We start from the raw sequence: 22,135 nt of genomic DNA, 5'->3' as shown, positions 1-22,135 counted from the left end.
ACCCATACCATCCAGTCCTGTATGGAAAAACAAAAAGGAAATAGCAGCCAAAACTAGTTTTTCGTGAGAGGTTAAGACCAATTGTGATATATTAATGCTACTGGAAAAATCAGTTATTTCACAAACAAGCAGGTCTCAGCAGGTCTGCATATAAGCCCATCATCTCCCAGCACGTGTGTGTGTGTGTGTGTGTGTGTGTTAACATGATGTGACTGTAGATAAACATCACTATGACCCCTTGTGTAATTTATATGCCAGTGACTGACTTTCGCTCTTGCGTGCTCCGTCACCTCCGTCCCGCTCCCGCTTCGCCCGGCCCCTCTGCCCATTCAGTTTAGGGAAAACACAAATTTACCAAATGAAGCCATCATGAGTGTGACTGTGGAAAGGGGGTGAATAAATGAATAAATTGCCCAGTGGATGTAACATATAAGCTAACACATGCATTACAGGGCTCGGGGGCTATCCTCAGGCAAATCATTTAGCCAACACACTAATGAAAGCCTGTGTAGTGCGGCTAAGGGCAGCCACCATGGGAGGGACCGCTTCCCTCCCCTCCTCATGTTGGGGACTGTTAATAGGCTGGACGGAGCCAATGGGGGTCCCAGGAGAGGCCTGCTGATGAAGAGGAAAACCTGTCCTCGCCTTCACTAATCACTGGGTAATGGGCGCAGTAGCACACTGTTTACAAATGTGATTGAACACGCGAGTCTGGACGCATGCCTCAAATATGCTGTGTGTGAGAATTAGTGGCCCTGTTTATTGTTTTCCCGGTTCTTGTGACCGTGTATCCGACTACCGAGGAGGGCGGATAAAATTGCTCCCTACACAACAAGTGCATAGGATTTGCGAGTGAAATGATCATTTCGTGATTAGGAGATGAGATTCGTGCAAATATATTCATGAAAGTCAGAAAGTGTGATCATGTTTCTTGCTGTATTGTTTTATATGTGTTTTTGTTGTTCTGGCGGGCTGAAATTTACAAATAGTTTTTATTTATTGATTATTCTACTATTATTGTTGTCATTGTTTATACTATTATTTCAGTTATTATCATCATAATGACTTTTCATTAGTATTCTATTTACTTTAATTTTTTTCAATCAATTATGTTTATATTATTCATTGCATTTCATATTTGCTAGAGTCGTTGCGTAATCGTGTCTTTTGTCTTTTGTTTGATTGTTTTAACAGCTTTTTATTGAAGTTATAACTTTGAGCGCATCATTCCGTGCCTGTCAAACAACAGTAGGCTCGTTGTTCAATCCCTGCAGCCGCCGGCTACCTTTCAAAGTAAAACTATAAGAAACGATACCAACTTATTCAAGGAGCGACCATCGTACCAGATAAAGTAGATAATCTCGTTTTTTTTTCTATAAAATTAAATCATTTATATCATTTTCCTGCATCTATTCTTCCAGCTGCCATTAAATAGTGGAAGCCACTTTCCCCGAGTCCCCTCAAATCCCCCTACTCTTGGTCATTCTTTCACGACAAAATGGTCAATGTGCCCTAAATTTAACAATACAGAATTGATTTTCCATCTTCGTTATGCTATCTTGAAAAAAATGCTTTTTTTTTTTTTTTTTTTTTGTGGAAATGTGCTTTTGTAACCAATGACCTTAGTAAAAGTGTTTGTGGAAAACAGAGTGCATCATTTTCATGACACAGCGTTGCCTTACACTTCAGGGACATAATATGCAGTGAGATTAAAGAGAGAGAGAGAAAAAGACTTTTTTAAGCTTGAAAACTTTATTGCAAACTACATGAGATTATTTTTCATCTATAAATAATAGTCATATTTTTATTCCCTCTGCTGCAACATGGCGTTGTAATATTTTTCACACATTACTTTGGGGAAAATAATGGCGTACATAAGAAACGGTCTGTGAGAAAACCCAAAATAACATTTCACAAGTTCAATAGTTTATTTTTGCTTTATATTTAAACAGCAAGGGCATAGATAGACCTTCTGGTGAAGCATCAAGGCACCGCGTCGGTGAAACACATAAAATAAGGGAATTCAAAAAAAAAAAATTAATCCAGATTTTTTTTTGAAGGGTTTTTTTTTTTTTTTTTTTTGGAATCTTATTCTATAGCTTTATTTATATTTAAACGCGACAGTATAGGAAACGATTCACTTCGTATTTTTTTATTTTGAAGGCCGTCTCACTTCCGGTGTTGCTCACTTCTTATCACCGTTAGCTTGATTAACCGTCACTTTCCCGGAGCCATCCAATCACAGAGCTGTAAAAGTGGACGTCCTGCGGCGGCGTCCTGCCCGTGGAGCTCCGGTCAAAAGTTGGAGCGCAGAGATTTTACCATGGAAACACGGCTCTAGGGAGAGGGTCGGTTAACCGGACGGGACCTGAACGACATTCCCACCACGGACACGGTTTGTGGAAACGAAATGACTCGGTAGCCGTCGGCCGGGGGCCGGGGGTGTCCGACCCCGCCGGAACTCCTCTGACAACACCGGGTTCGAACGTGTAGCCGCTGCCACGCAGGCAGCTAACATCCCCGAAAAAGTCCACCCGGAAGCGGCCCCTTCACTATGATACTTTGACGCCGGTTGTGTTCTTTTACATTTTATTTTTTCTCATAAAAGAAAACGTCCAGAATGATGAAGGTTAGGAGATACTTGCGGGGCAGTGGGAGGGTCCTGGCGTTCGTGTTCGTCGCCTCCGTCATCTGGCTGCTCTTTGACATGGCCGCGCTCCGCATATCGATTAGCGACGTGAACAGCCAGATGCTAAAGGAGAGAGTGATCCGGGAGAGGAAGGTCTCCGAGCAGACCAGGGGCAAGGAGATACTCAAAGGTCGCTTCAAGCACCCGGTGCAGAGGGTGGACTTTTTCGTAACACCTGTGGGCCGGGGGCCGGTCAGCACAGGGGTCAAGTTGGCCAAAATATACAGACAGGGAGGGAAAAATAAGACACCTGATCGAGTGGCGGAGAGCATAAAGCAAAGCCTTGTGCAGAAACAAGACCTGCAGAAACCTGATCGAGTGGTGGAGATCAAAAAGCAAAGCCCTGTGCAGAAACAAGACCTGCAGAAAGACCTTCTTAAAGTTGAAATTTCCAAACAGACCGATGCACCAGGCAGACAAAATGTCACATTGATGCAGAAGGGTCCAGCTAAAGAGGTCGTCCGGTTTGATGTGAGCGCGCCAAAATGGGAAAAAGTCACAGACAAGCAGTACGATGATAAAGTGAAGACGCCGGAGAAAGCGGCAAATAAAACACGAAAGCCGCCGGCTGTTGAGGAAAGTAAACAAAAGCAGAAGACTGAGAGTAAGGTGCTCGTGGCCACGACTGAGAAGCAAAGAGTTCAGGACAAGAAGGATTTAGATGTAAAAGTCAAGCATGAGCCTGAAACCAAAAGCGCCGTAAAAATGACCTCGGCCGTTGCGACGCCATCCCCGAAGAAAGGCGATCGGGTGATGGCGTCCGAAAAAGAAGCGCACGGCGTGGAGATTACCAACAGTCATCTGAATGCCACACAGCCACATCTGAAACTTACAGTCAAGCTCACCACCGGCAAGGACGCCAAGGAGAACGCCACAAGAAACATCACCGCCGTCAAAACGTCGGGCGTCCACAAGGTCCTCTCTCTGGACGTGACTCACGCCCCCAGAGACGCCAACGCGGTGGGTCAGTTCGGCCAGGCGGTGATGGTCAGCACCGACAAAGAGAGAGAGGTCAAGAAGAGGTGGGACGAAGGGCATTTCAACGTCTATCTGAGTGACCAGATCCCGGTGGAGCGCACCGTCCCCGACACCCGGCCCGACATGTGAGTGTCCACCTCGTGTTGTCTGTGAAAAGACGGCGACCGTCAAAACTGAGCGGCGTCCTCGCATTCTCCAGGTGCTCAAAGAACCTGGTCCACGACGACCTGCCCTCCACCAGCGTCATTTTCTGTTTCGTGGATGAGGTGTGGTCCACGCTCCTCCGCTCCGTGCACAGCGTTCTCAACCGATCTCCACCGCACCTCCTCGAGGAGATCATTCTCGTGGATGATTTCAGCACCAAAGGTAACGCACGCTCGACATTCTGACCGGGTGAAAAGGCCGGGGAGGTATCAGGATGTGCAGAATTGTGGCAGATGATCCAAATAAACCGTTCCAAGTTTGGGAACTCCAAACTGTTCATTCGGAGGATTTGCGTTTGATATGATTTAAATGAGCGAGTTACATTTTCACAGAGCATCACTTCCTCTCGTCCTTTCGGCTGCTCCCGTCAGGAGGAGCAAATCACACTGGATCTTCTTCTCACACCAGCTTACTTAATGTCCTCTTTCACTACATCCATACATCTTCTCTTTGGTCTCTTGCTAGACCTTCAAACCCCAGCTTCCTTCTAGCAATATATTCACTCTCCCTCCTCTGTGCACGACCCAACCATCTCAATCTAGCGTCTCTGAGTTTATCTCCAAAACATCTAACACGTGCCGTCCCTCTGATGGACTCATTCCTGATCCTACCCGTCTTCATCCCTCCCGAAGAGAACCTCAGCACCTTCATCTCCTCTGCCTCAAGCTCAGCTTCCTGTCTTTTCCTCGCCGCCGCTGTCTCCAAACCTGTCTCCCCACTGTCTTGCACACCTTTCATTCTGGCTGATACTCTTTAATCGCACATTACGCCTGCCAACACTCTCCATCGCTCTGGACTGTTGAGCAATGGAGAGAAGGTGAAAAAACGTGTTTTGCATGTATGGTTTTGGCCCATTATTTTGCAAATTCCCTGATGATCCAGATGCGACCCTTTGCATTTATCTGGGCTTGGGAGCAGCTCAAAAAGGCACTGACTTGTGCCCCTCTGAGGCTGCATTTTGACTGTGTCACTACCTGTTTTAATTCAAATGATATTCGGTAATTTGGAAGTTAAGAAGCAGAAAGTCTAATTAGTAATACTCTCATGGTCATTTATAAGGTCTTGCTTATTGTGTAGAAAATGGCTTGCCTATTATCAATTTTATATATATATATATATATATATATATATATATATATATTATCTTTGCTGATATTCTTATGAATTTTGGCCACATTTTCTTTTCTTGCTATTAATGAATATTAAAATGCAGAATATTAAAATGCTTTTGGTTTTCCGTGAGCAAACTTTTTAACCACTTCTCATTAGAAACTAACTACAGTTTTTTCAGAGTTAACTAAATCTTTTTATGTGCTGTCGTAAAAAAATTAGCACACTTCCATAGAATTTAAAGCAACAATATCTGGCAGAGGGCTGGATCCTCTTGAGCAGCCAAATATAATCCATCTTCCCTCCTGCAGACCATCTCAAGCAGCAGCTGGACGACTACATGTCCCAGTTTCCTAAAGTACGCATCATTCGCCTGAAGGAGCGGCAGGGTTTGATCAGGGCCAGGCTGGCCGGAGCCGCAGTTGCTACAGGTACACCAACAATTATTTTGGAAAAGAAGCCTCCTAACTTAATCGGAGGTTAATTAAGTACCAGGATCTTTGTCTGATGTGTGCATGTAAGAAATTTTAAAGTTTATTTTCCAGCGCCAGTTTATGCAGATGAGCTCATTAGATAAGACAAACTCAGACTGTCTTGAAATTTCCTTCAAGATCTATGTGGGTATATTTATTTTAAAAAGCCCGTGAGTTTGAAATGTCATTGCATCAAATAGACCCGGCTTTTTTTTTGTTGTTTTTTTTTAGTCCACTGTTAATTTTCCATAAATTAGAATAAGGTTTTTCTGTCAGAGGCGATTGCCAGTGCCTCGAGCAGCAAATGTTGTGAGGCTTACATGTTGTTGCTTGTCCAGAACAAGCCCTCCTGTCTGAGGTTAGACTTATTATGGTTAAATGATATTTAAACTATTTGGATATTGTTTTGTTTTTAAACGTGAAGGTTGTTTTCCCATTCATTCATCACTGACTAATTTGTACCACTTATATTCCAACAATGTATCATGTTTCTTTTCCTTTGTTTAGTTGTATTTAGAAGAAATCCAGCTAGTGCTGTCTTGTCATGTCTCCAGTCACCTGACTGGCAGAGAATTATACCACAGAGTCTCACACCGGTTGACTTGTTGGTTTAATGAACTGGTATACGTGGCTATCGTTTTACGAGCAGCAGGATGTTTGCCTTTCCAGGTGAGGTTCTTACCTTCCTCGACTCCCACGTGGAGTGCAACGTGGGCTGGCTGGAGCCGCTCTTAGAGAGAGTCTACCTGGACCGCAAGAAGGTGCCGTGTCCGGTCATCGAAGTCATCAACGATAAGGACATGAGGTGACCGAGAAGCCCCCGCGTGCAGACCAGGGGTTATATTGTCACTGAGATGTTGAAACGTCTGCTCTCGTTTTTACAGTTACATGCTAGTGGACAACTTCCAGAGAGGTGTTTTCAAGTGGCCTCTGGTGTTCGGCTGGAGCGCTTTACCCATCGAATATATAAAGAAGAACAACATGACCATCTCAGACCCCATCAGGTGCATTTTCAAATGACGGCCCGCAGCTTACAAAGCCCTTTGTTTATTTAGGATTAATAATTAGGAGTACTTTATGGCATGACCTCAGGATTATATTTTGTTTTTCATACTACAGATGTCCAGTAATGGCCGGAGGGCTCTTTTCCATCGACAAAAAGTACTTCTATGAACTTGGCGCGTACGATCCGGGCCTGGATGTGTGGGGGGGCGAGAACATGGAGATTTCATTCAAGGTTGAGCACTTACGTAATTCAATCCCAAATGTCTAGTCACTTTTCGCGTAAAATGTTCTCAACTGTTTTTTTTTTTTTTTTATTAAAACATGGATAAATGATAAAACTACTGCAGCACTCGGTAAAAGTCAGGGGAAAATGAACCCCCCAAATTGTATTTATTGCTTTTGTGTTTTATACTTAAACAGATGGCGTGTGTTGGATTTATATTTTTCCATATTTCCCGTCCCTAATGCTTCTCCCTGCTTGGGCAGATCTGGATGTGTGGGGGAGAAATCGAGATCATCCCCTGCTCTCGGGTGGGACACATCTTCCGAGGGCAGAACCCGTATAACTTCCCGAAGGACCGGCAGAAGACAGTGGAGCGGAACCTGGCCAGGGTGGCCGAGGTCTGGCTGGATGAATACAAGGAGCTTTTCTACGGCCACGGCTACCACCACCTGCTGGATAAAAATGTCATCGATATCGGCAACCTCACGGAGCAGGTGGAGCTGAGGAAAAGGCTGAAGTGTAAGAGTTTCAAGTGGTACCTGGACAACGTGTACCCCGAGATGCATGCTCCTTTGGTTAAAGCCGAGGGTCTGGTAAGTCAGATGTTTGCAAAAAGATGATTGGACTTTAAACCCGTTTAAAAATACCTTGTGGGATACACAGTAGAAAAAATTAATTATAACTTTCCAAGTGGTCCTGTTCCTTTGCAGATCGATGTTTAAAAAATTGTGCTGCGTCACCGTATTTGTCATTGAAGCAGCTCACGTTTAGCTTCCACAGCACCCCTGAAAAAACATCCTATCGTCACAATGCAAAGAGGGAAGAAGAGATGTTTTTGAATGTTTATACCTGATCAATACTCTGCTGGTATTTTTTTTTACATTTTTGTGCCATGCTAATGGAGTGAATTTATGCTGGCTTTGAGCTTTCGGTCAGTGTTTTTGTCCTGAAATCATAAACCAGGAAGTCATTTTGAGCTTCAAATTGAAAAGGAAAATCCCCATATCCTTCAGAGAACCTGTGTAAACCTCTTAAAAAGGTCAAAAATTAAAGTCCAATGTCATTCCTTCAAAATATACCATTTTCATTTTCCAACCTCACTCATATTCATGAGAAGAAAGCAAGCAGCACAGCGCTTATCTGTGTACGTGAAATATGCAACTTTGCATGACCTTTGTCTGGAAAGACCTTGGTCCTTTGAGGGGAAAGAAGTGAATAAAAGTTTGCCGCGCTTGCTTATCACTTTTTTGTCTCCTCGCACTGCAGGTCTTCAATCGCGGCTTGAGAAAATGCCTCGCTCTGCAGGAAAATTCACTGTCCTTCGAGATGTGTGATCTCAGCAAGCAGGTGAGCGTTTGTGCGCTCTTGATTGATTCAGACTGTCTAAGAAACATTGACCTCCAAAATCCCTGGACGGAGTCGGTCCAGGTGAAACCGGAGGCGGAAACACGTCCGTCCAGGAGGGCTTCTTGTTTTTACATTCTTCTCACTCTTTCTCTACGATGCCGCAGAGTCAGCACTTTAACTATACATGGATGAGACACGTACGCCAGCAGCACCTCTGTGTCACACCCCAGTTCATAAACGGCAGCTTGAGTCTGACCGCCTGCGACAACTCCAAATCTGCACTCCGTTGGGTCCACAAATCCTCCAACTCAGCTCTGGTAAGAGTCCCCTTTGTTTTTCCCAACATACTCGCTTTTTCTCTCCTTCACCGCTCTGTTATTTATGGAAATTCCATGTCAGGACTGACCTGTTGTTGTTCTGCTTCAGCGACAGAACAGATAGGAAACTAAACGTAGCCGTTCCGCTGTGGGTTATCAACACTGTTTTAACAGGATGTAGGTTGTTACTTTTAGGAGAATTCGCAAGAATTTTATTTATCTAAAATTCAATTCAGAATTTTAATAAAGCCTCACTTAATGAGATTTACATAAGGAAAATACTACAGACGATCTACTTGTTTTAGCTGTGAGACTTAAAATGTTGCTTTTTTTTTTTTCTGTCCTGAACATTCAAAAATCTGACAAAAACATTTATTGTAATTCAAGTGGACATTATTTCCAAATCTGCCAGAAATGACAAAATTCTACAAGACGCCGCCCGATCAGCCTACAACTATGAAGAAATTAGCTAAAAATCAATGAAAAAAAGAGTGTGTCCCCTGATCGCACTGTCTGATTGGTCTTCTCCAGGCTGAGCACCTCATGGCTGACCTCGCGTCCCACCAAATGTGCCTTGAGGCCGGGCCAAAGGGTGACAGCCTCCACCTCAGTCCCTGCGAGTCCGGCAACGCCTTCCAAAAATGGCAATTCACAAACTACCACTCTTAGTGAAGAGACCCGGGGAGGTTCAGGCGTTGGTGACGTAGGAGACGTTCAACTGCCGCGTCCCACAACTCCTACACACCCTCCTGAGTCATAGGAAGATGGCGGTGTGTGTGCGTGCGTGCGTCTGCGTGCGTCTGTCTGCGTGTGTGTGTGCGCGTGTGTGTTGTGAAGCAGAGGGACGTACGATGTGTTTTTGCCCCCCCTGCTCTTCTCCATTATATCTGCTTCCGGTGACTCCCATGTTTACTCTCTTCTACCAAAGAGGTTGGAGACTTCAAACTGAAGCTTGCACTTTCTCTCCTCAAGCTTTTGGGGACCAGAACACACACACACACACGTGCGTGCGCGCATACGCCTGAGATGATGTGTGTGAATGACAAAAGAAAAATATCGCTTGAGAAATTAAGTTTTGGTGCCAAAGATATAAGCTTAAAAGGGTTTGGTTAAAATTGAATTTGTTTACTTAAATGCCTCGCTCTCTGCAGGGACTCAATGAGTGATACTGCATGGACTTGAGAATATTTCAACTTGCAGAAAATATTCTGTAACTCGGTGAGACTGAACTTCATTCACCTGATACTTCCTGCCATCACGTCTGTGGTTTTTAAATGCTTCGCGGTTTGGGTGGAGGGTTGTTTTGTTTTGTCAAACTTTTTTTTGAAATGAATTTCATTCCGTCACTAGGGGGAAGTGTCGGTCACAAATATTCAGGGAGCATCGCCCGACTTTGTAAAACCCCTCAAACATTGATGGCAAAAGGTTCTCAAGAATGGAGAAATAAAATCTCTACAGATAACAACCTTATTGTAATGACCTCTTTATTGCATTTTCTCTCAATGAGCACACAGGTGATGTCTTTTTTTTTTTTTTTTTCCACAGGGCTGGGCAGTATATCCATATGTGTCAGTTTTGTTTTTATTTAATTGGTTAGTGACGATGAAGAAATGATGAAATCTTGCTTTCCCAAACCTGCCCTGCATGGAAAAGGCCCCTGCATGTTTTGCAATTTTCTTAATAAAAACAAGGGAGCCTGCATGAAACACCCATAATGTCACAATATATGTTCCCCGCACAGCCCGGCCCCAACTTTGACACATTTTTTTAAGCTCCTCTCCAAAGGTTAAGACGCAGAATCTCTCGTACTTGTCAGCATCTTAGTTACTCTACCTAGAAGGATTAAACGCCTGAGCTTCTTATTTATTTAATCTGCTGTTCAAATACCTGTCTTACATAACCATTTTCAACCTGAAAAAACAGAATGGATTGAGATGCAGTATGAAGATGCTCCTCCTCCACGTACAGTGATCTTCATGAAGATTCTTGTAAAATATTAATGTTGTTGTTATGCATTATCAGTTTTTATGCTCCTCTAAAGGGAATTACAAGTTCATGATCATGTACTCGAACTCCTCGATCTTTTGCCGGGTGTTTCCCCGCCGGATTTTGCGGTAGGACACGGTTCCGTATTTGGAGGCGGTGAGGTGGTCGAAGGATTTCTGCGGATCGGATTTCCCCGGCAGAGGCAAGGTGGAGTAACCCGGACTGGGGTCTCGGGCGGATCTCCCAGTTCCGTGCAGGGTGGACTCCTTGTCTGGGGCTTCCTGCTCGCCGCTCCGCCTTGTTAGACTCTCCTCTTTAGATGCACAAAAGGGTTCAAGGTCTCTCTGATTCGGTTCTGTAGGATGATCGTCTGAAATTAAACAGGAGAAATCCAACTCAGCTTTCGGTTTTATCAATTCTATGATGCCATATTACATTTATCTTACCTTCCTCTGCTATTTTCTGCTCCGCCTCTGGTTGTGAGTCTGCTGCTGTGCTTGCTGAAGCTGGATTTATCTCCACTGCTGGAGTTTCGACTTCTGTTTGAGATATTTGAGCAGTTGCTGCAGTCTGGAGCTCCTCATCTTGCGCAGTCATTATGATCATCTCTGATATTTTGCTGTCAGTAATACCATCTGCGCTTGCATCTCCCCCGCCCTGCCGGACAGACGTCCCCGCCGCCGTACCATTTAGATTCCCGTCTCCGCCCGAAACACAAGCCGGGTTCGCTTTAACTTCCTCGTCACTGTAGAAGACGGAATCGTCCCCCTCCTCTACTGACCACGCGTCTCTTCCCTCTGCTTCCTTCAGGCTCCGAAGGGCCTCCGGTGTAATCCCACCGATGATCTCCAACACTTGGGATGCCATTGCATCTTCTTCTCCTGCATCTTCTAGGCCTTTTCGCGACATTCTGCGGTTATCCGTCTCAATCCACGTTCTTCTCAAAGCACTGGAAACACCCCCGACTGCTCTGCTTCTAGTGAAACAAAGATCAGATAGCCTCCGGGGCCTTATATTGTTTGTCTGTTTTTGCCTAAATTGTCAGAATAAAGAGAGAATCCATCCTGCGGTGCCAGTTCCAGCCCAGTTGGACGCTTTCTGTTGCTTGTACCATGTAATTCTGTGTGCGCGTGGAACCGCAGAAGAACAGGGTTTTTGTTGTATGTCCAACAAAGCCTCTTTGTGACTCCGGCATATTTGCATACGGATTCATTAATCCCCGCTCGCTGACCACCTTCTCTCTCCAGATTAACATTCCCCTATAGGTTTACTTTACTTCATGTCACTCTTGGGCCGCACTTTGGCAAACGGCTATCACACCTCGAATTTGAAATGTGAAAACATCAACTCCCACGTTACGTACTGATGTAACACTTCTTTAAACTCACACACACAGATATATGTATATGTGTGTGTATAAATGTACAGTGGGGAGAACAAGTATTTAATACATCTGACTTTTAAGCTTTTCCAACTTGCAAAGCATGTAGAGGTCTGTAATTTTATCATGGGTACTCTTAAACTGTGATTGACAGAATCTAAAACAAAAATCAAGAAAATCACATTGTATGATTTTTTTTTCAACAATTTATTTGTAAATTACAGGGTAAATCAAGTATTTGATCCCTTGAGTCAAACAATTTTAATATTTGGTACAGAAACCTTTGTTAAGATCTCTCAGGTTTTGGCGCTCTTGCTGAGCAACACAGAGTTTCAGCTCCCTAGAAAGATTTTCTATTGGATTTAAGTCTGGAGATTGGCTGGACCCCTCAAGAACCTTGATATGCTTTCTTACGGAGTCACTCCTTGGTTTTCCTGGCCATGTGCTTCTGGTCATTGTCATGTTGGAAGACCAGTCACGACCCATCTTCAATGCTCTGACTGAGGGAAGGAGGTTTTTGAACAATATCTCTCAACACGTGAGAGTTATGGAGTTAAGACCTTCTTCTTCTTCCTCTCCTTGCAGCTTTTCCCTTCAGGAGTCGCCACAGCAAATCAATCTTCTCCATCTAACCCTATTCTCTGTATCCTCTCGCATCAACTGCCTCCATATCCTCTCTCACTGCGTCCATAAATCTTCTCTTTGGTCTTCCTTGAGACCTCCTTCCTGGCAACTCCAATTCCAGCATCCGTCTACCAATATAGCCACTCTCCCTCCTCTGTCCATGACCTAACCATCTCAGTCTGGCTTCTCTGACCTTCTTTCCAAAACATCTAACATGTGTTGTCCCTCTGATGTACTGTTCCTGATCCTATCCATCTTGGTCACTCCAAAAGAGAACCTCAGCATCTTCATCTCTGCAACCTCTAGTTCTGCCTCCTGTCTTTCCGTTATTGTCACTGTTTCTCATCCATACAGCATCGTTGGTCTCACCGCTGTCTTGTACACCTTTCCCTTCATTCTGGCTGAGTCTTCTATCACATAGTACCCCTGATACTTTTCTCCACCCATTCCAACCTGCTTGAACACGTCTCTTCACCTCTTTTCCACACTCTCCGTTGATCTGGACTGTTGACCCCAAGTACCTGAAATCCTTCAACTTCTTGATCTCCTCTCCCTGTAGCCTCACCGTTCCACCATGGTTCCTCTTATTCACACACATATATTCTGTCTTGCTGCGACTAACCTTAATTCCTCCCCTTTCCAGCGCATACCTCCACCTCTCTAGATTGTCCTCAATCTGTTTCCTGCTCTCACTACAGATCACAGTGTCACCGGCCAACATCAGGGTCCATGAAGATTCTTGTCTAACTTTATCGTCCGCCTGTCCATAACCACTGCAAACAAGAAGGGTCTCAGAGCTGATCCCTGATGGAGTCCCACCTTCACCTTGAACTTCTCTGTTACCCCTACAGTACAGTGCACCACTGTCTCACAGCAAGCATACATGTCCTGCACCAGTCTAATATACGTCTCTGCCACTCCAGACTTCCTCATACAATACCAGAGCTCCTATCTTGGCACCCTGTCATATGCTTTTTCTAGGTCTACAAAAATACAATGCAGCTCCCCTCTGCCCTTCTCCCCACTTCTCTATTAGCATTCTCAATGGAAATACTGCATCTGGAGTACTCTTCCTAGGCATGAAGCCATACTGCTGTTCACAAATGCTGACATCTGCTCTCAGTTTAGTTTCCACTACTTTTTCCCATAACTTCAATGGCTCATCAACTTTGTCTCTCTATAATTGCCTGAATTCTGCACATCCCCCTTATTCTTAAAAATGGGCACCATCACACTTCTTCTCCATTCTTCAGGCATCTTCTTACTCTCTAAGATGCTGTTGACTAATCTAGTCAGAAACTCTACCGCTGCCTCTGCCAGACACTTCCACAGCTCCCCAGGTATATCATCAGGACCAACAGTCTTTCCACTCTTTAACCCCTTCAATGCCTCCCTCACTTCACTTTTATTAATTTCTGCTACTTTGTGGTCTAAAATAGTCACCTCTCCTAACCTTGACTCTCTTTCATTTTTCCACATTCATCAGCTCTTCAAAGTACTCTTTCCATCTTCCCATCACTCTTCTAGCATCTGTCAATACATTTCCCTCTCTATCCTTAATCACCCGGACCGTTGTACATCCTTTCCATCATTATTTGTGTTTCGCAACCCTGTATAGATCATTCTCATCCTCCTCACTGTCCAACCAAGCATACAAGTCATTGCACGCCCTTTGTTTTGCCTTTGCTACTTCTATCTTTACCTTACATTGTATCTTGCTGTACTCCTTTCTGTTTTCTTCAGTCCTCAGTGTCCCACTTCTTCTTTGCTAACCACTATCTCTGTATATACCCCTGCACTTCCTCAGTCCACCAAGTCTCCTTATCTACTTTCCTTCCAGATGACAAACCAAGTACTCTCCTACCTGTCTCCCTGATAACACTAGCTGTTGTTGTCCAATCATCTGGAAGCTCACCCTGACCACCCAGACCCTTTCTCAACCCCCTCTCTGAAAACCAAAAAACACTCCTCCCTTTTCAGCTTCCACCACTTTGTCCTCTGCTCTGCCTTTGTCCTCTTGATTTTCCTTGTCACCAGAGTCATCCTACAAACCACCATCCTATGCTGTCTGGCTGCACTCTCACCTACAACTACTTTGCAGTCACTGATCTCTTTCAGGTTACCTCGTCTTTACAAGATGTAGTCTAGCTGCGTGTTCCTACCTCCCATAGGTTAGGCTCCTATAGGTTACCCAATGTTCCTATCTTTTGTGGAAAAAAGTGTTCACAGTGTGTATATATATATATATATGCATATATATGCATATATATGTATTTATATGTATGTATGTATGTATGTATATATGTGTGTATATATATATATATATATGTATGTATGTATGTATATGTATATATATTTATGAGTAAATTTGTTCTCTGCAACTGACTCATCATGGATGAGCCATGAGTAGTAGGCTGCCATCCATCAGCGCCAGGGGAGCAGTTTGGGGTTCAGTATCTTACTCCACAAAAGTTTGACATTATTAGAAAAAATTAATCGAACCAGGAATGTTCGATTTCAAAGACCATTCCTCTACCTCCTCCACCACATCACCCCCATATATGTATGTGTGTAGATACACATATATATGTATATATACATATACATACATACAAATATGAATATATATATATATATATATATTTATGTTTATTTTTGTGTGTATATATATGTACAAATATATGTATGAATATATGTGTGTGAATTTTTATGTATATACATATATAGATATGTATTTATGTGTCTATATTTATATATGTATCTAAACATATATGTTTGTATATGTTTATATGTAAATATGTTTGTTCATATGTTTGTGTATATGTGTATATATGCGTATATATGTATATATTTATATATATGTGTGTGTATCTATAAATATGTAAAGAGGTCTACATGTGTATATATGTGTATACATTTCTGTGTGTATATATGCATAGATATAAATGTGTGAATATATGTATATTTATATGTGTGAATATATGTATTCTGTACATGTATCTGTGTATGTACACTGCTCAAAAAATTAAAGGGATACTCAAATGACATTTCACGACCTAAATGAGTGAAATATTCTTATTAAATATACATAGTATGTATATTCAACTATATATATGTGTTTGTGTTCCTATGTATATGTAGGTATACGTGTATTTGTTGTGTGTATATATATGTATATATGTGTTTTTCTGTTTGTATATATATTTGTCTATATATGTGTATAAATATATGTGTCTGAATATATTAGCGAATAGATTTATATATGTGTGTGTATATATGTATATGTAAATATATATATACATGTATATACACTGCTAAAAAATCTTATTCAATACTTTCATCTTCACATAATTGAATATACTTATACATATGTGTATTTGTGTATATATGAATATATGTGTTTTTGTATATACATTTGCGTATATACATATGTCTGTAAGTATGTCTGTATATATATATATAATATATATATTATATGTATATACATATATATGTATATATATATATATATAGAGAGAGAGAGAGAGAGATAATAACAATAAAAATAATATTTATCCCTTATTTATCCTTTGTGTGGAAATTTGTTCTCTGTTCTCTAACCCATCATGGATGAACCATGAGCAGTAGGCTGCTGGCCACCAGCACCAGGGAAGACTTTGGGGTTCATTGTCTTGCTCAAAAACACTTGCATATATACATATATATATATATATATTTATTAATGTTGGAATATACAAATGTGTGTGCATGTATATATATATATATATATATATATATATATATATATATATATATTTATATATATATTTATATGTGTGTATATATATACATACATACATACATACATACATACATACAAATCATACATATATATATACATACATATATATGTGTGGGTGTGTGTATATATGTATATATACACACATATCAAGTACATCTGAAAATGTACGAGGTTCGCAGACCACTGCCCTCCATCTGTTGTTACAGCAGGAAACTGGACTATTTTTAGCATCAGTCTAAATACTTCACACATCAGTTTATGAGTAAGGTATATAAGATGCATCACAACATTTCCTGGGTTCCTTTTATCCTGAGCTCTTGAAGCACATTATTATTTTGCATGTTAAGATAATTTTCATCAAATTAATGAATCATCTCCTGCGGTAAAAGTTAAAAGCATTGGTTAAGTTTCAATTTTCCTTTTTTATTTCTACTAAACTACAGAGTATGTATACATGTGTATACATATATATACGTGTATATATATACGTATATATATACGTATATATATATATATACGTGTGTATATATATGTATATATATATACGTGTGTGTGTGTGTATATATATATATATATATATATATTTGCAAGCATTGTAAACAATTTACTTAAAAGATCCCATTTGAGTGCTATATTAAATATAACTTCTACACATTTGTGGTACTTCTTGCCCCCACATCCTGTTTTTAGCTGTGCAGGGCTTTGGTTTTGGATCACACACGACAGGAAACCCGATGTTTCACAGTGAGAACATCTAGAGTAGCGGATGTCATGTTAGATCAATTACTGATCACCACATTTGGAGATATGAAATCTTATCTAATGATCATCAAAAAAATGGAAATAAATAAAAATATTACTGTGTCATTTTCATAATGCTGATGTGTCCACCACCTGCCCTCACAGGTCCAGTGATCATCAAGAAATGTATTAAAGGTTGAGACTGAACCACAGCAACCTGCCTCCCTTTATTTACATTTACATAAAAGGGCAGAGAAACCTGGGAAAATTTCACTGCAAACTATATTCCTCTGGGATTAATGATCAAATTTCATTAATACTTTCCCACCATAACAATATTTTTGTGTCATATTTTTGCATTGATTAGTTTGAGGAGAATCATTTTGGGCAACTATTTTCCTGTTGTGTAATGGGCAAAAACAAATCATTGATTTGTCCCAAAAAAAAGTATTGGTATAAATCATTGTGACCGATACTTAATAATAAAAATAATAATAAATTATCCTTTATAAATCCCTATGGGGAAATTCACTCTCTGACGTGGAGCCCGGAATCAAACCTGTTTATTTAATCTCAACGACTCTGCAGCTGAGCTAAAGTTACCTGAACACCGGTGTTTGTGTTTAATGCTCTGATAGCGGTTTGCTCAACTGATCCCTGATCAGATATCCTCATAAAATAATTGATATCACCTTCTTCCAGTGACGTTGATGAGAAAAATACCAACGTTTTTACTTGGGAGATTTGAGCGTAAAATAAATATCAGTAAATGTAGGGAAAGGAAGAGTTATTATTCTCCCTCCTTCCTCCTATTATCTATTATTGTTATGTTTTACTCGAAACTCTGGCACGACAATTTCCTTCGGGATAAATAAAGTTGTTCTTATCTTATCATATCTTATCTTAATTTTCTTCAATTTTCTTTTTTTTTTGTAAAAATCGGTCAGAAATGTAAAGTCCCTGAGTGTCCACTCGGCCTCCCCCCATGTTTGTTGGGCAACAAGTCACTGGGATTCTGCTCCCGTTTCATCTTCTTCGACCGATCGCTGGAGTCCAGGGAGTAACTTGAGGATGTGTTTTCGGATACTGGGCCGCCGGGCTTTTCTGGGCAGAGTCCCGAACAAGGAGGAGATCCTGGTTTCGTCCCAGGGAGGAGAAACGGGGCTGCTGCTGCAGCTGCTGCTGCTGCTGCTGCTGCTGCCTGCCGCATTGGAGGCGCCGGAGCTGCTGAGGAACCAATGCCGATGACCGGAGCAGGACGAGATCCTGCTTCTGGAGCTGCTTCTGGAGCTGCTGCTTGCGCGGAACTCTCCGGAGAAGAAGCAGTTGTCCTGAGCAGTGCCGTTGGCGCTGCAGGGCGCCGGTGAGTTGGGGTCCCCAAACACGCTCCCCAGATCGCTGTCGTCAGTCATCATACTTCCGAAACTGCCAGCACTCGAGAAACGCCGACCGAAGCGGCTCTTTGGGGAGCTCGGAATTTCCGATGAGTCTGATGAGAGGTCGGGGCCGTCATTTAGGTGACCTGGAAACATATCAAAGCGGGATCAGAAGCAGTTACAGTAAGGAAGCAAATTCGTCAGAAGCATTTCAGTTGACTCTCAGGGGAACTCCATCTAACTTGGGTTAGGTTTTGCATCGCTCGTCCTCGGTGCATTAGAAACACCTTGGTTTTCTTAAGAAGGCTGTGAGAAAGGAAGTGATTGGGTGTGAGAAGAGGTCTCACCTCGCAGAAGGCGCTGTTCCTGTAACGTCAACGCTTGAAGCTCCATCACTTTCTCACTTAGCGATCGCTGCCGGGACAAAGTGTCGCATTTTGATTTACAGGCAGTCAAAGTCTTTCAGTTTCAGACCTTTCTCCATAATGCAAGTCCTCAAATATGAATGAAAACAGCTGATTCTGGGATGAAGAAAGTACTGGTTGAGTACTTCTTATCCCGCCATTGTTGTTTGGACAGAGGCTTTAACTTGCAATCATTTTATAAATAGGTTATCTAACAATAATTATCACGAGTGACCCCCTACATATAAAGATGTAGCTAACATTGCTTTGTCAGTGTTTACATCAAAACATGTGTTTTGCATTTTTGTGTGTTGTTTGACATCATCTGTTGAAAAATATCAATATAATTGAGCGCATATATATATATATATTTTTTTGTTTGTTTTGTTTTGTTTTGTTTCAAGAAGCAACATACTGTCGACCAGATTCTCACCTCAAGAGTTTTCATCCTCTTCTCCAACTTTATCCACTTCACTACATTCCCACACACCGTCTCCATCCTGAACCAAAACACACACTTTCACCACCGTTGCACAGACGGTTCATTTGCCATCATGTCATTTGGCGTAACCACGGCAATCACAGGCTTCCCGCGACTTACTTTAACGTATTGATTGAGTCTCTTATCAGACCGAGGACACGCTGGTGAGAGAGGCCCTCAATGCTGGCACCGTTGATAGTTATGATAACGTCTCCTGGGATGCAAAAGAAAGAATCAGTTCCTGACCAACTTCTGGTTTTGCATTTTCTCTCTGCAACGGTGTGTTGACTTGCGGCTTGTGCGTGCACGTGAGGTAGGTAGCGCTAGGTCTGTGTCAAGCAGTAAGGGGAAATAAGGTCGAGGGACTTTCTGTGTGTGTGTGTGTGTGTGTGTGCGTGTGTGCGTGTGTGTGTGTGTGTGTGTGTGTGTGTGTGAGAGAGAGAGCGGGCAAAGGGCTGGCTGGCAGGATGTGAGCTTCTCACCTGCGGTCAGACCAGCCTCCTCAGCAGCACCGTGCTCCTGCACGCTGGACACAAACGTGCACAGCACTACCACAGAGCTGCTCTTCAGCTGCAGGCCGTATGTCTGCAAAAGAGGAGACACCTTTGTTGCAAAAATGCAAAGACGAAAAAAAAAACACACGCTCAAATCGGGGTTGGACGTGTATTCCACAAAACAAAACATAATCCTGATGCTTCTGTTTACATCTGCACCTCTTTGCATGATTCTGCTTATAATTTATCTTTTTTTTTTTTTTTTTGCAAAACAAGGATTTCAAAGGGCAATAAACACTTTGAAACTTGAATCTAATGTGAATAAAAAAGTGCCACACCAACCTGAATTTCAAACCCGAACGCTTCATTGTCTTGCTTCTCCAGTAAAACTGTGCTCCTGTGCAAAAACATGCAAGAATATAATATGAATACAGGACTGTCTCAGAAAATTAGAATATTGTGATAAAGTTCTTTATCTTCTGGAATGCAATTAAAAAAAAAAAAAAAATTACTTTTTCATGATATTCTAATATTTTGATAGGATTTTTGAGTTTTCTTAAGATGTAACCCATAGTGAGCAATATCAAAATAATAAAAGGCTTGCAATATTTCAGTTGATTTGTAATGAGTCCAGAATGTATGACATTTTTGTTTTTGTAATTGCATTACAGAAGATAAAGAACTTTATCACAATATTCAAATTTTCTGATACAGTCCTGTATACTTAAAGTATATGCAAATATGATGCATTTTATGAATAAAAGATGCTAAAAAAATCACAACTAAACTAAAAATAACATGCATGTAATATGGATGACAGCAATGATGCCTTGGTATCCCTTATATCTTCACTTACCTTTGTGGGTCAGAGAAGTCAATCAGCGCGTTGGTCCAGGTTTGTTTGGGCTGAAAAACAAGACGTGCAACATTTCCTTTAGAATATGACGACGAAAACCCACTTGAGCAATATCAGAAAGGGCCAAGTGTGAGAAACAGTCGACCCTGTTTGGTTGCATAACTTTAAAGATTAAAAACTGTTAATAGGCTTTCGGCCAAATGCAAGATCCTGCTACTATGTGCTTGTGATTGGCAGAAAAATGGTTGCACTGCAATAAATCTTAAACATTTCGATAAATGCTGTGCTGCAAACAAATAAACCACTCTAGTGTTACACGACATTAGATCGCAGACGTCTCACCTTGCATACTTTGTGCTCTGCGCTCTGCAGTTGCCGACCACCGGTTGACCTCAGCGAGCGGCTGTACCACAAGGAGCTTTTCTTCCTCAAACTGCTATCCATGATGTCATTGTCGCGACCGGCCTGGCGAATAAATCCTCCGAAATTCATGATGGACTGCAGGGTAAAAGAATCCCTCATGGCAGCGTCACACCCCGCAGCAGCGCCTCCTCGACGTTCTCTTCTGTGGCCCTCCTCCTGCTGAACAGCTGAGAAAATAGCGTCAAAGCGGAAATCCGCATCATGTGACCGGTGTCGAATCTGCATTTGCAGACCGCGGGTTCTCACGTACACACACACACCTGCATTTTCACCTTTTTTTTTTTTTTAATTCAACACATTTCAGAGAAAATCCAGTGTGTTTTTGAAGGAGGATGTTCATGCTTCATCCCCCTCAAACATCCCCCGGGTCTTCTTTGCAGTCCTGGCAATTTCACGTACTGCGCGTCAGAAATTCACAAAGCATGAGGAAGCGCCACCTCCGCCCTCAGTCTGCACCTGTTCCCGGCCTCACACTTTCACTTCCTCAATGGCCTCGGCTTTAGCCGGAGTCCTGTGCTCCGCCAAGCGGGGCGACTTCCTCTGAAAAGGAACAATCAAAAGATTTAGCCTGAGGCTTGTGTCACGGTTCCCCCCAAAAACAGCCGGCTTGGGTCACCCAGTCAAAAGGCATCTTATTTTTTTTTTTTTTCCCAGATCAAAAGTCACACCCGCATCTGTCCGGGAGAAGATAGCCAATGCTTTTTTTTTTTTTTTTTTCTTTAATCTGCACAAAATCGGTTAAACAGAGACGACCGTGAAATCCTAGAAAATATTTTATCAGCTTGAGAGTTTTAGACTGAATAACTTCCAAAGCGTGGAATTCTCCCCCTCTCCCCCACTGACCCCTGCGCAGAGCTGTTGGTCAACCGGCCACAGGGCCGTCTGGATCTCGTCGCCGTGACAACAGACACATTTTGCATGAAGAGACTCCTAAATTTTTTTGAATGAGCTGCTCACTCAGTTTAATTTCTTATGCGTTCTTCTCTGTTTTGTTTGCATGCGTCTCCATATCAGCAGTTTTTGTGAAGATGGTTTATTGTGAAAGGGGATTTTTTGGAAGACAGATTTTTTTTTTTTTTCCCATTTACAAGAAACCCTATAGGAGACACTTTTAGTTTCTGTTACATTTACTTTTTAAGGAGTGATATATTTTGGGAGGATAAAAAAAAAAATTCAAAGGAAATTGAAATTAAGTCTGTTGGACCAAAGTATGGCAGGAGTTTTTGGCGGGTTTTTTGAGGT

General features: G+C 42.0%; 3 protein-coding genes across 3 annotated transcripts; 1 reads left to right on the top strand and 2 right to left on the bottom strand.

Moving 5' to 3' along the window:
• Positions 1-2,332: 2,332 nt before the first annotated feature.
• On the top strand, positions 2,333-9,811 carry galnt5 (polypeptide N-acetylgalactosaminyltransferase 5). Its single transcript, XM_086145870.1, has 10 exons — positions 2,333-3,792; positions 3,867-4,033; positions 5,293-5,412; positions 6,124-6,259; positions 6,339-6,458; positions 6,574-6,691; positions 6,946-7,275; positions 7,949-8,029; positions 8,194-8,346; positions 8,878-9,811. Exons 1-10 carry the CDS (start codon positions 2,621-2,623, stop codon positions 9,013-9,015), a joined length of 2,535 nt encoding a protein of 844 aa, XP_086001996.1. The 5' UTR covers positions 2,333-2,620; the 3' UTR covers positions 9,016-9,811.
• Positions 9,812-10,252: 441 nt separating this feature from the next.
• On the bottom strand, positions 10,253-11,383 carry ermn (ermin). The gene is made up of 2 exons (XM_086145871.1): positions 10,779-11,383; positions 10,253-10,702 (listed from the first exon to the last, which is right to left on the bottom strand). The coding sequence occupies exons 1-2, from the start codon at positions 11,239-11,241 to the stop codon at positions 10,392-10,394; spliced, it is 774 nt and encodes a 257-aa protein (XP_086001997.1). The 5' UTR covers positions 11,242-11,383; the 3' UTR covers positions 10,253-10,391.
• Positions 11,384-17,776: 6,393 nt separating this feature from the next.
• On the bottom strand, positions 17,777-21,047 carry cytip (cytohesin 1 interacting protein). The gene is made up of 8 exons (XM_086144672.1): positions 20,813-21,047; positions 20,471-20,520; positions 19,957-20,011; positions 19,603-19,705; positions 19,241-19,334; positions 19,073-19,139; positions 18,583-18,649; positions 17,777-18,381 (listed from the first exon to the last, which is right to left on the bottom strand). Exons 1-8 carry the CDS (start codon positions 20,990-20,992, stop codon positions 17,864-17,866), a joined length of 1,134 nt encoding a protein of 377 aa, XP_086000798.1. The 5' UTR covers positions 20,993-21,047; the 3' UTR covers positions 17,777-17,863.
• Between the last annotated feature and the right edge of the window lie 1,088 nt (positions 21,048-22,135).

Source organism: Fistularia commersonii, chromosome 4, assembly GCF_037954325.1.
Source record: "Fistularia commersonii isolate RoL2024-O1a breed Wild chromosome 4, RoL_Fcom_v1.0, whole genome shotgun sequence".
Lineage (NCBI taxonomy): Eukaryota > Metazoa > Chordata > Actinopteri > Syngnathiformes > Fistulariidae > Fistularia > Fistularia commersonii.
This window is presented reverse-complemented; position numbering and strand designations above follow the sequence as displayed.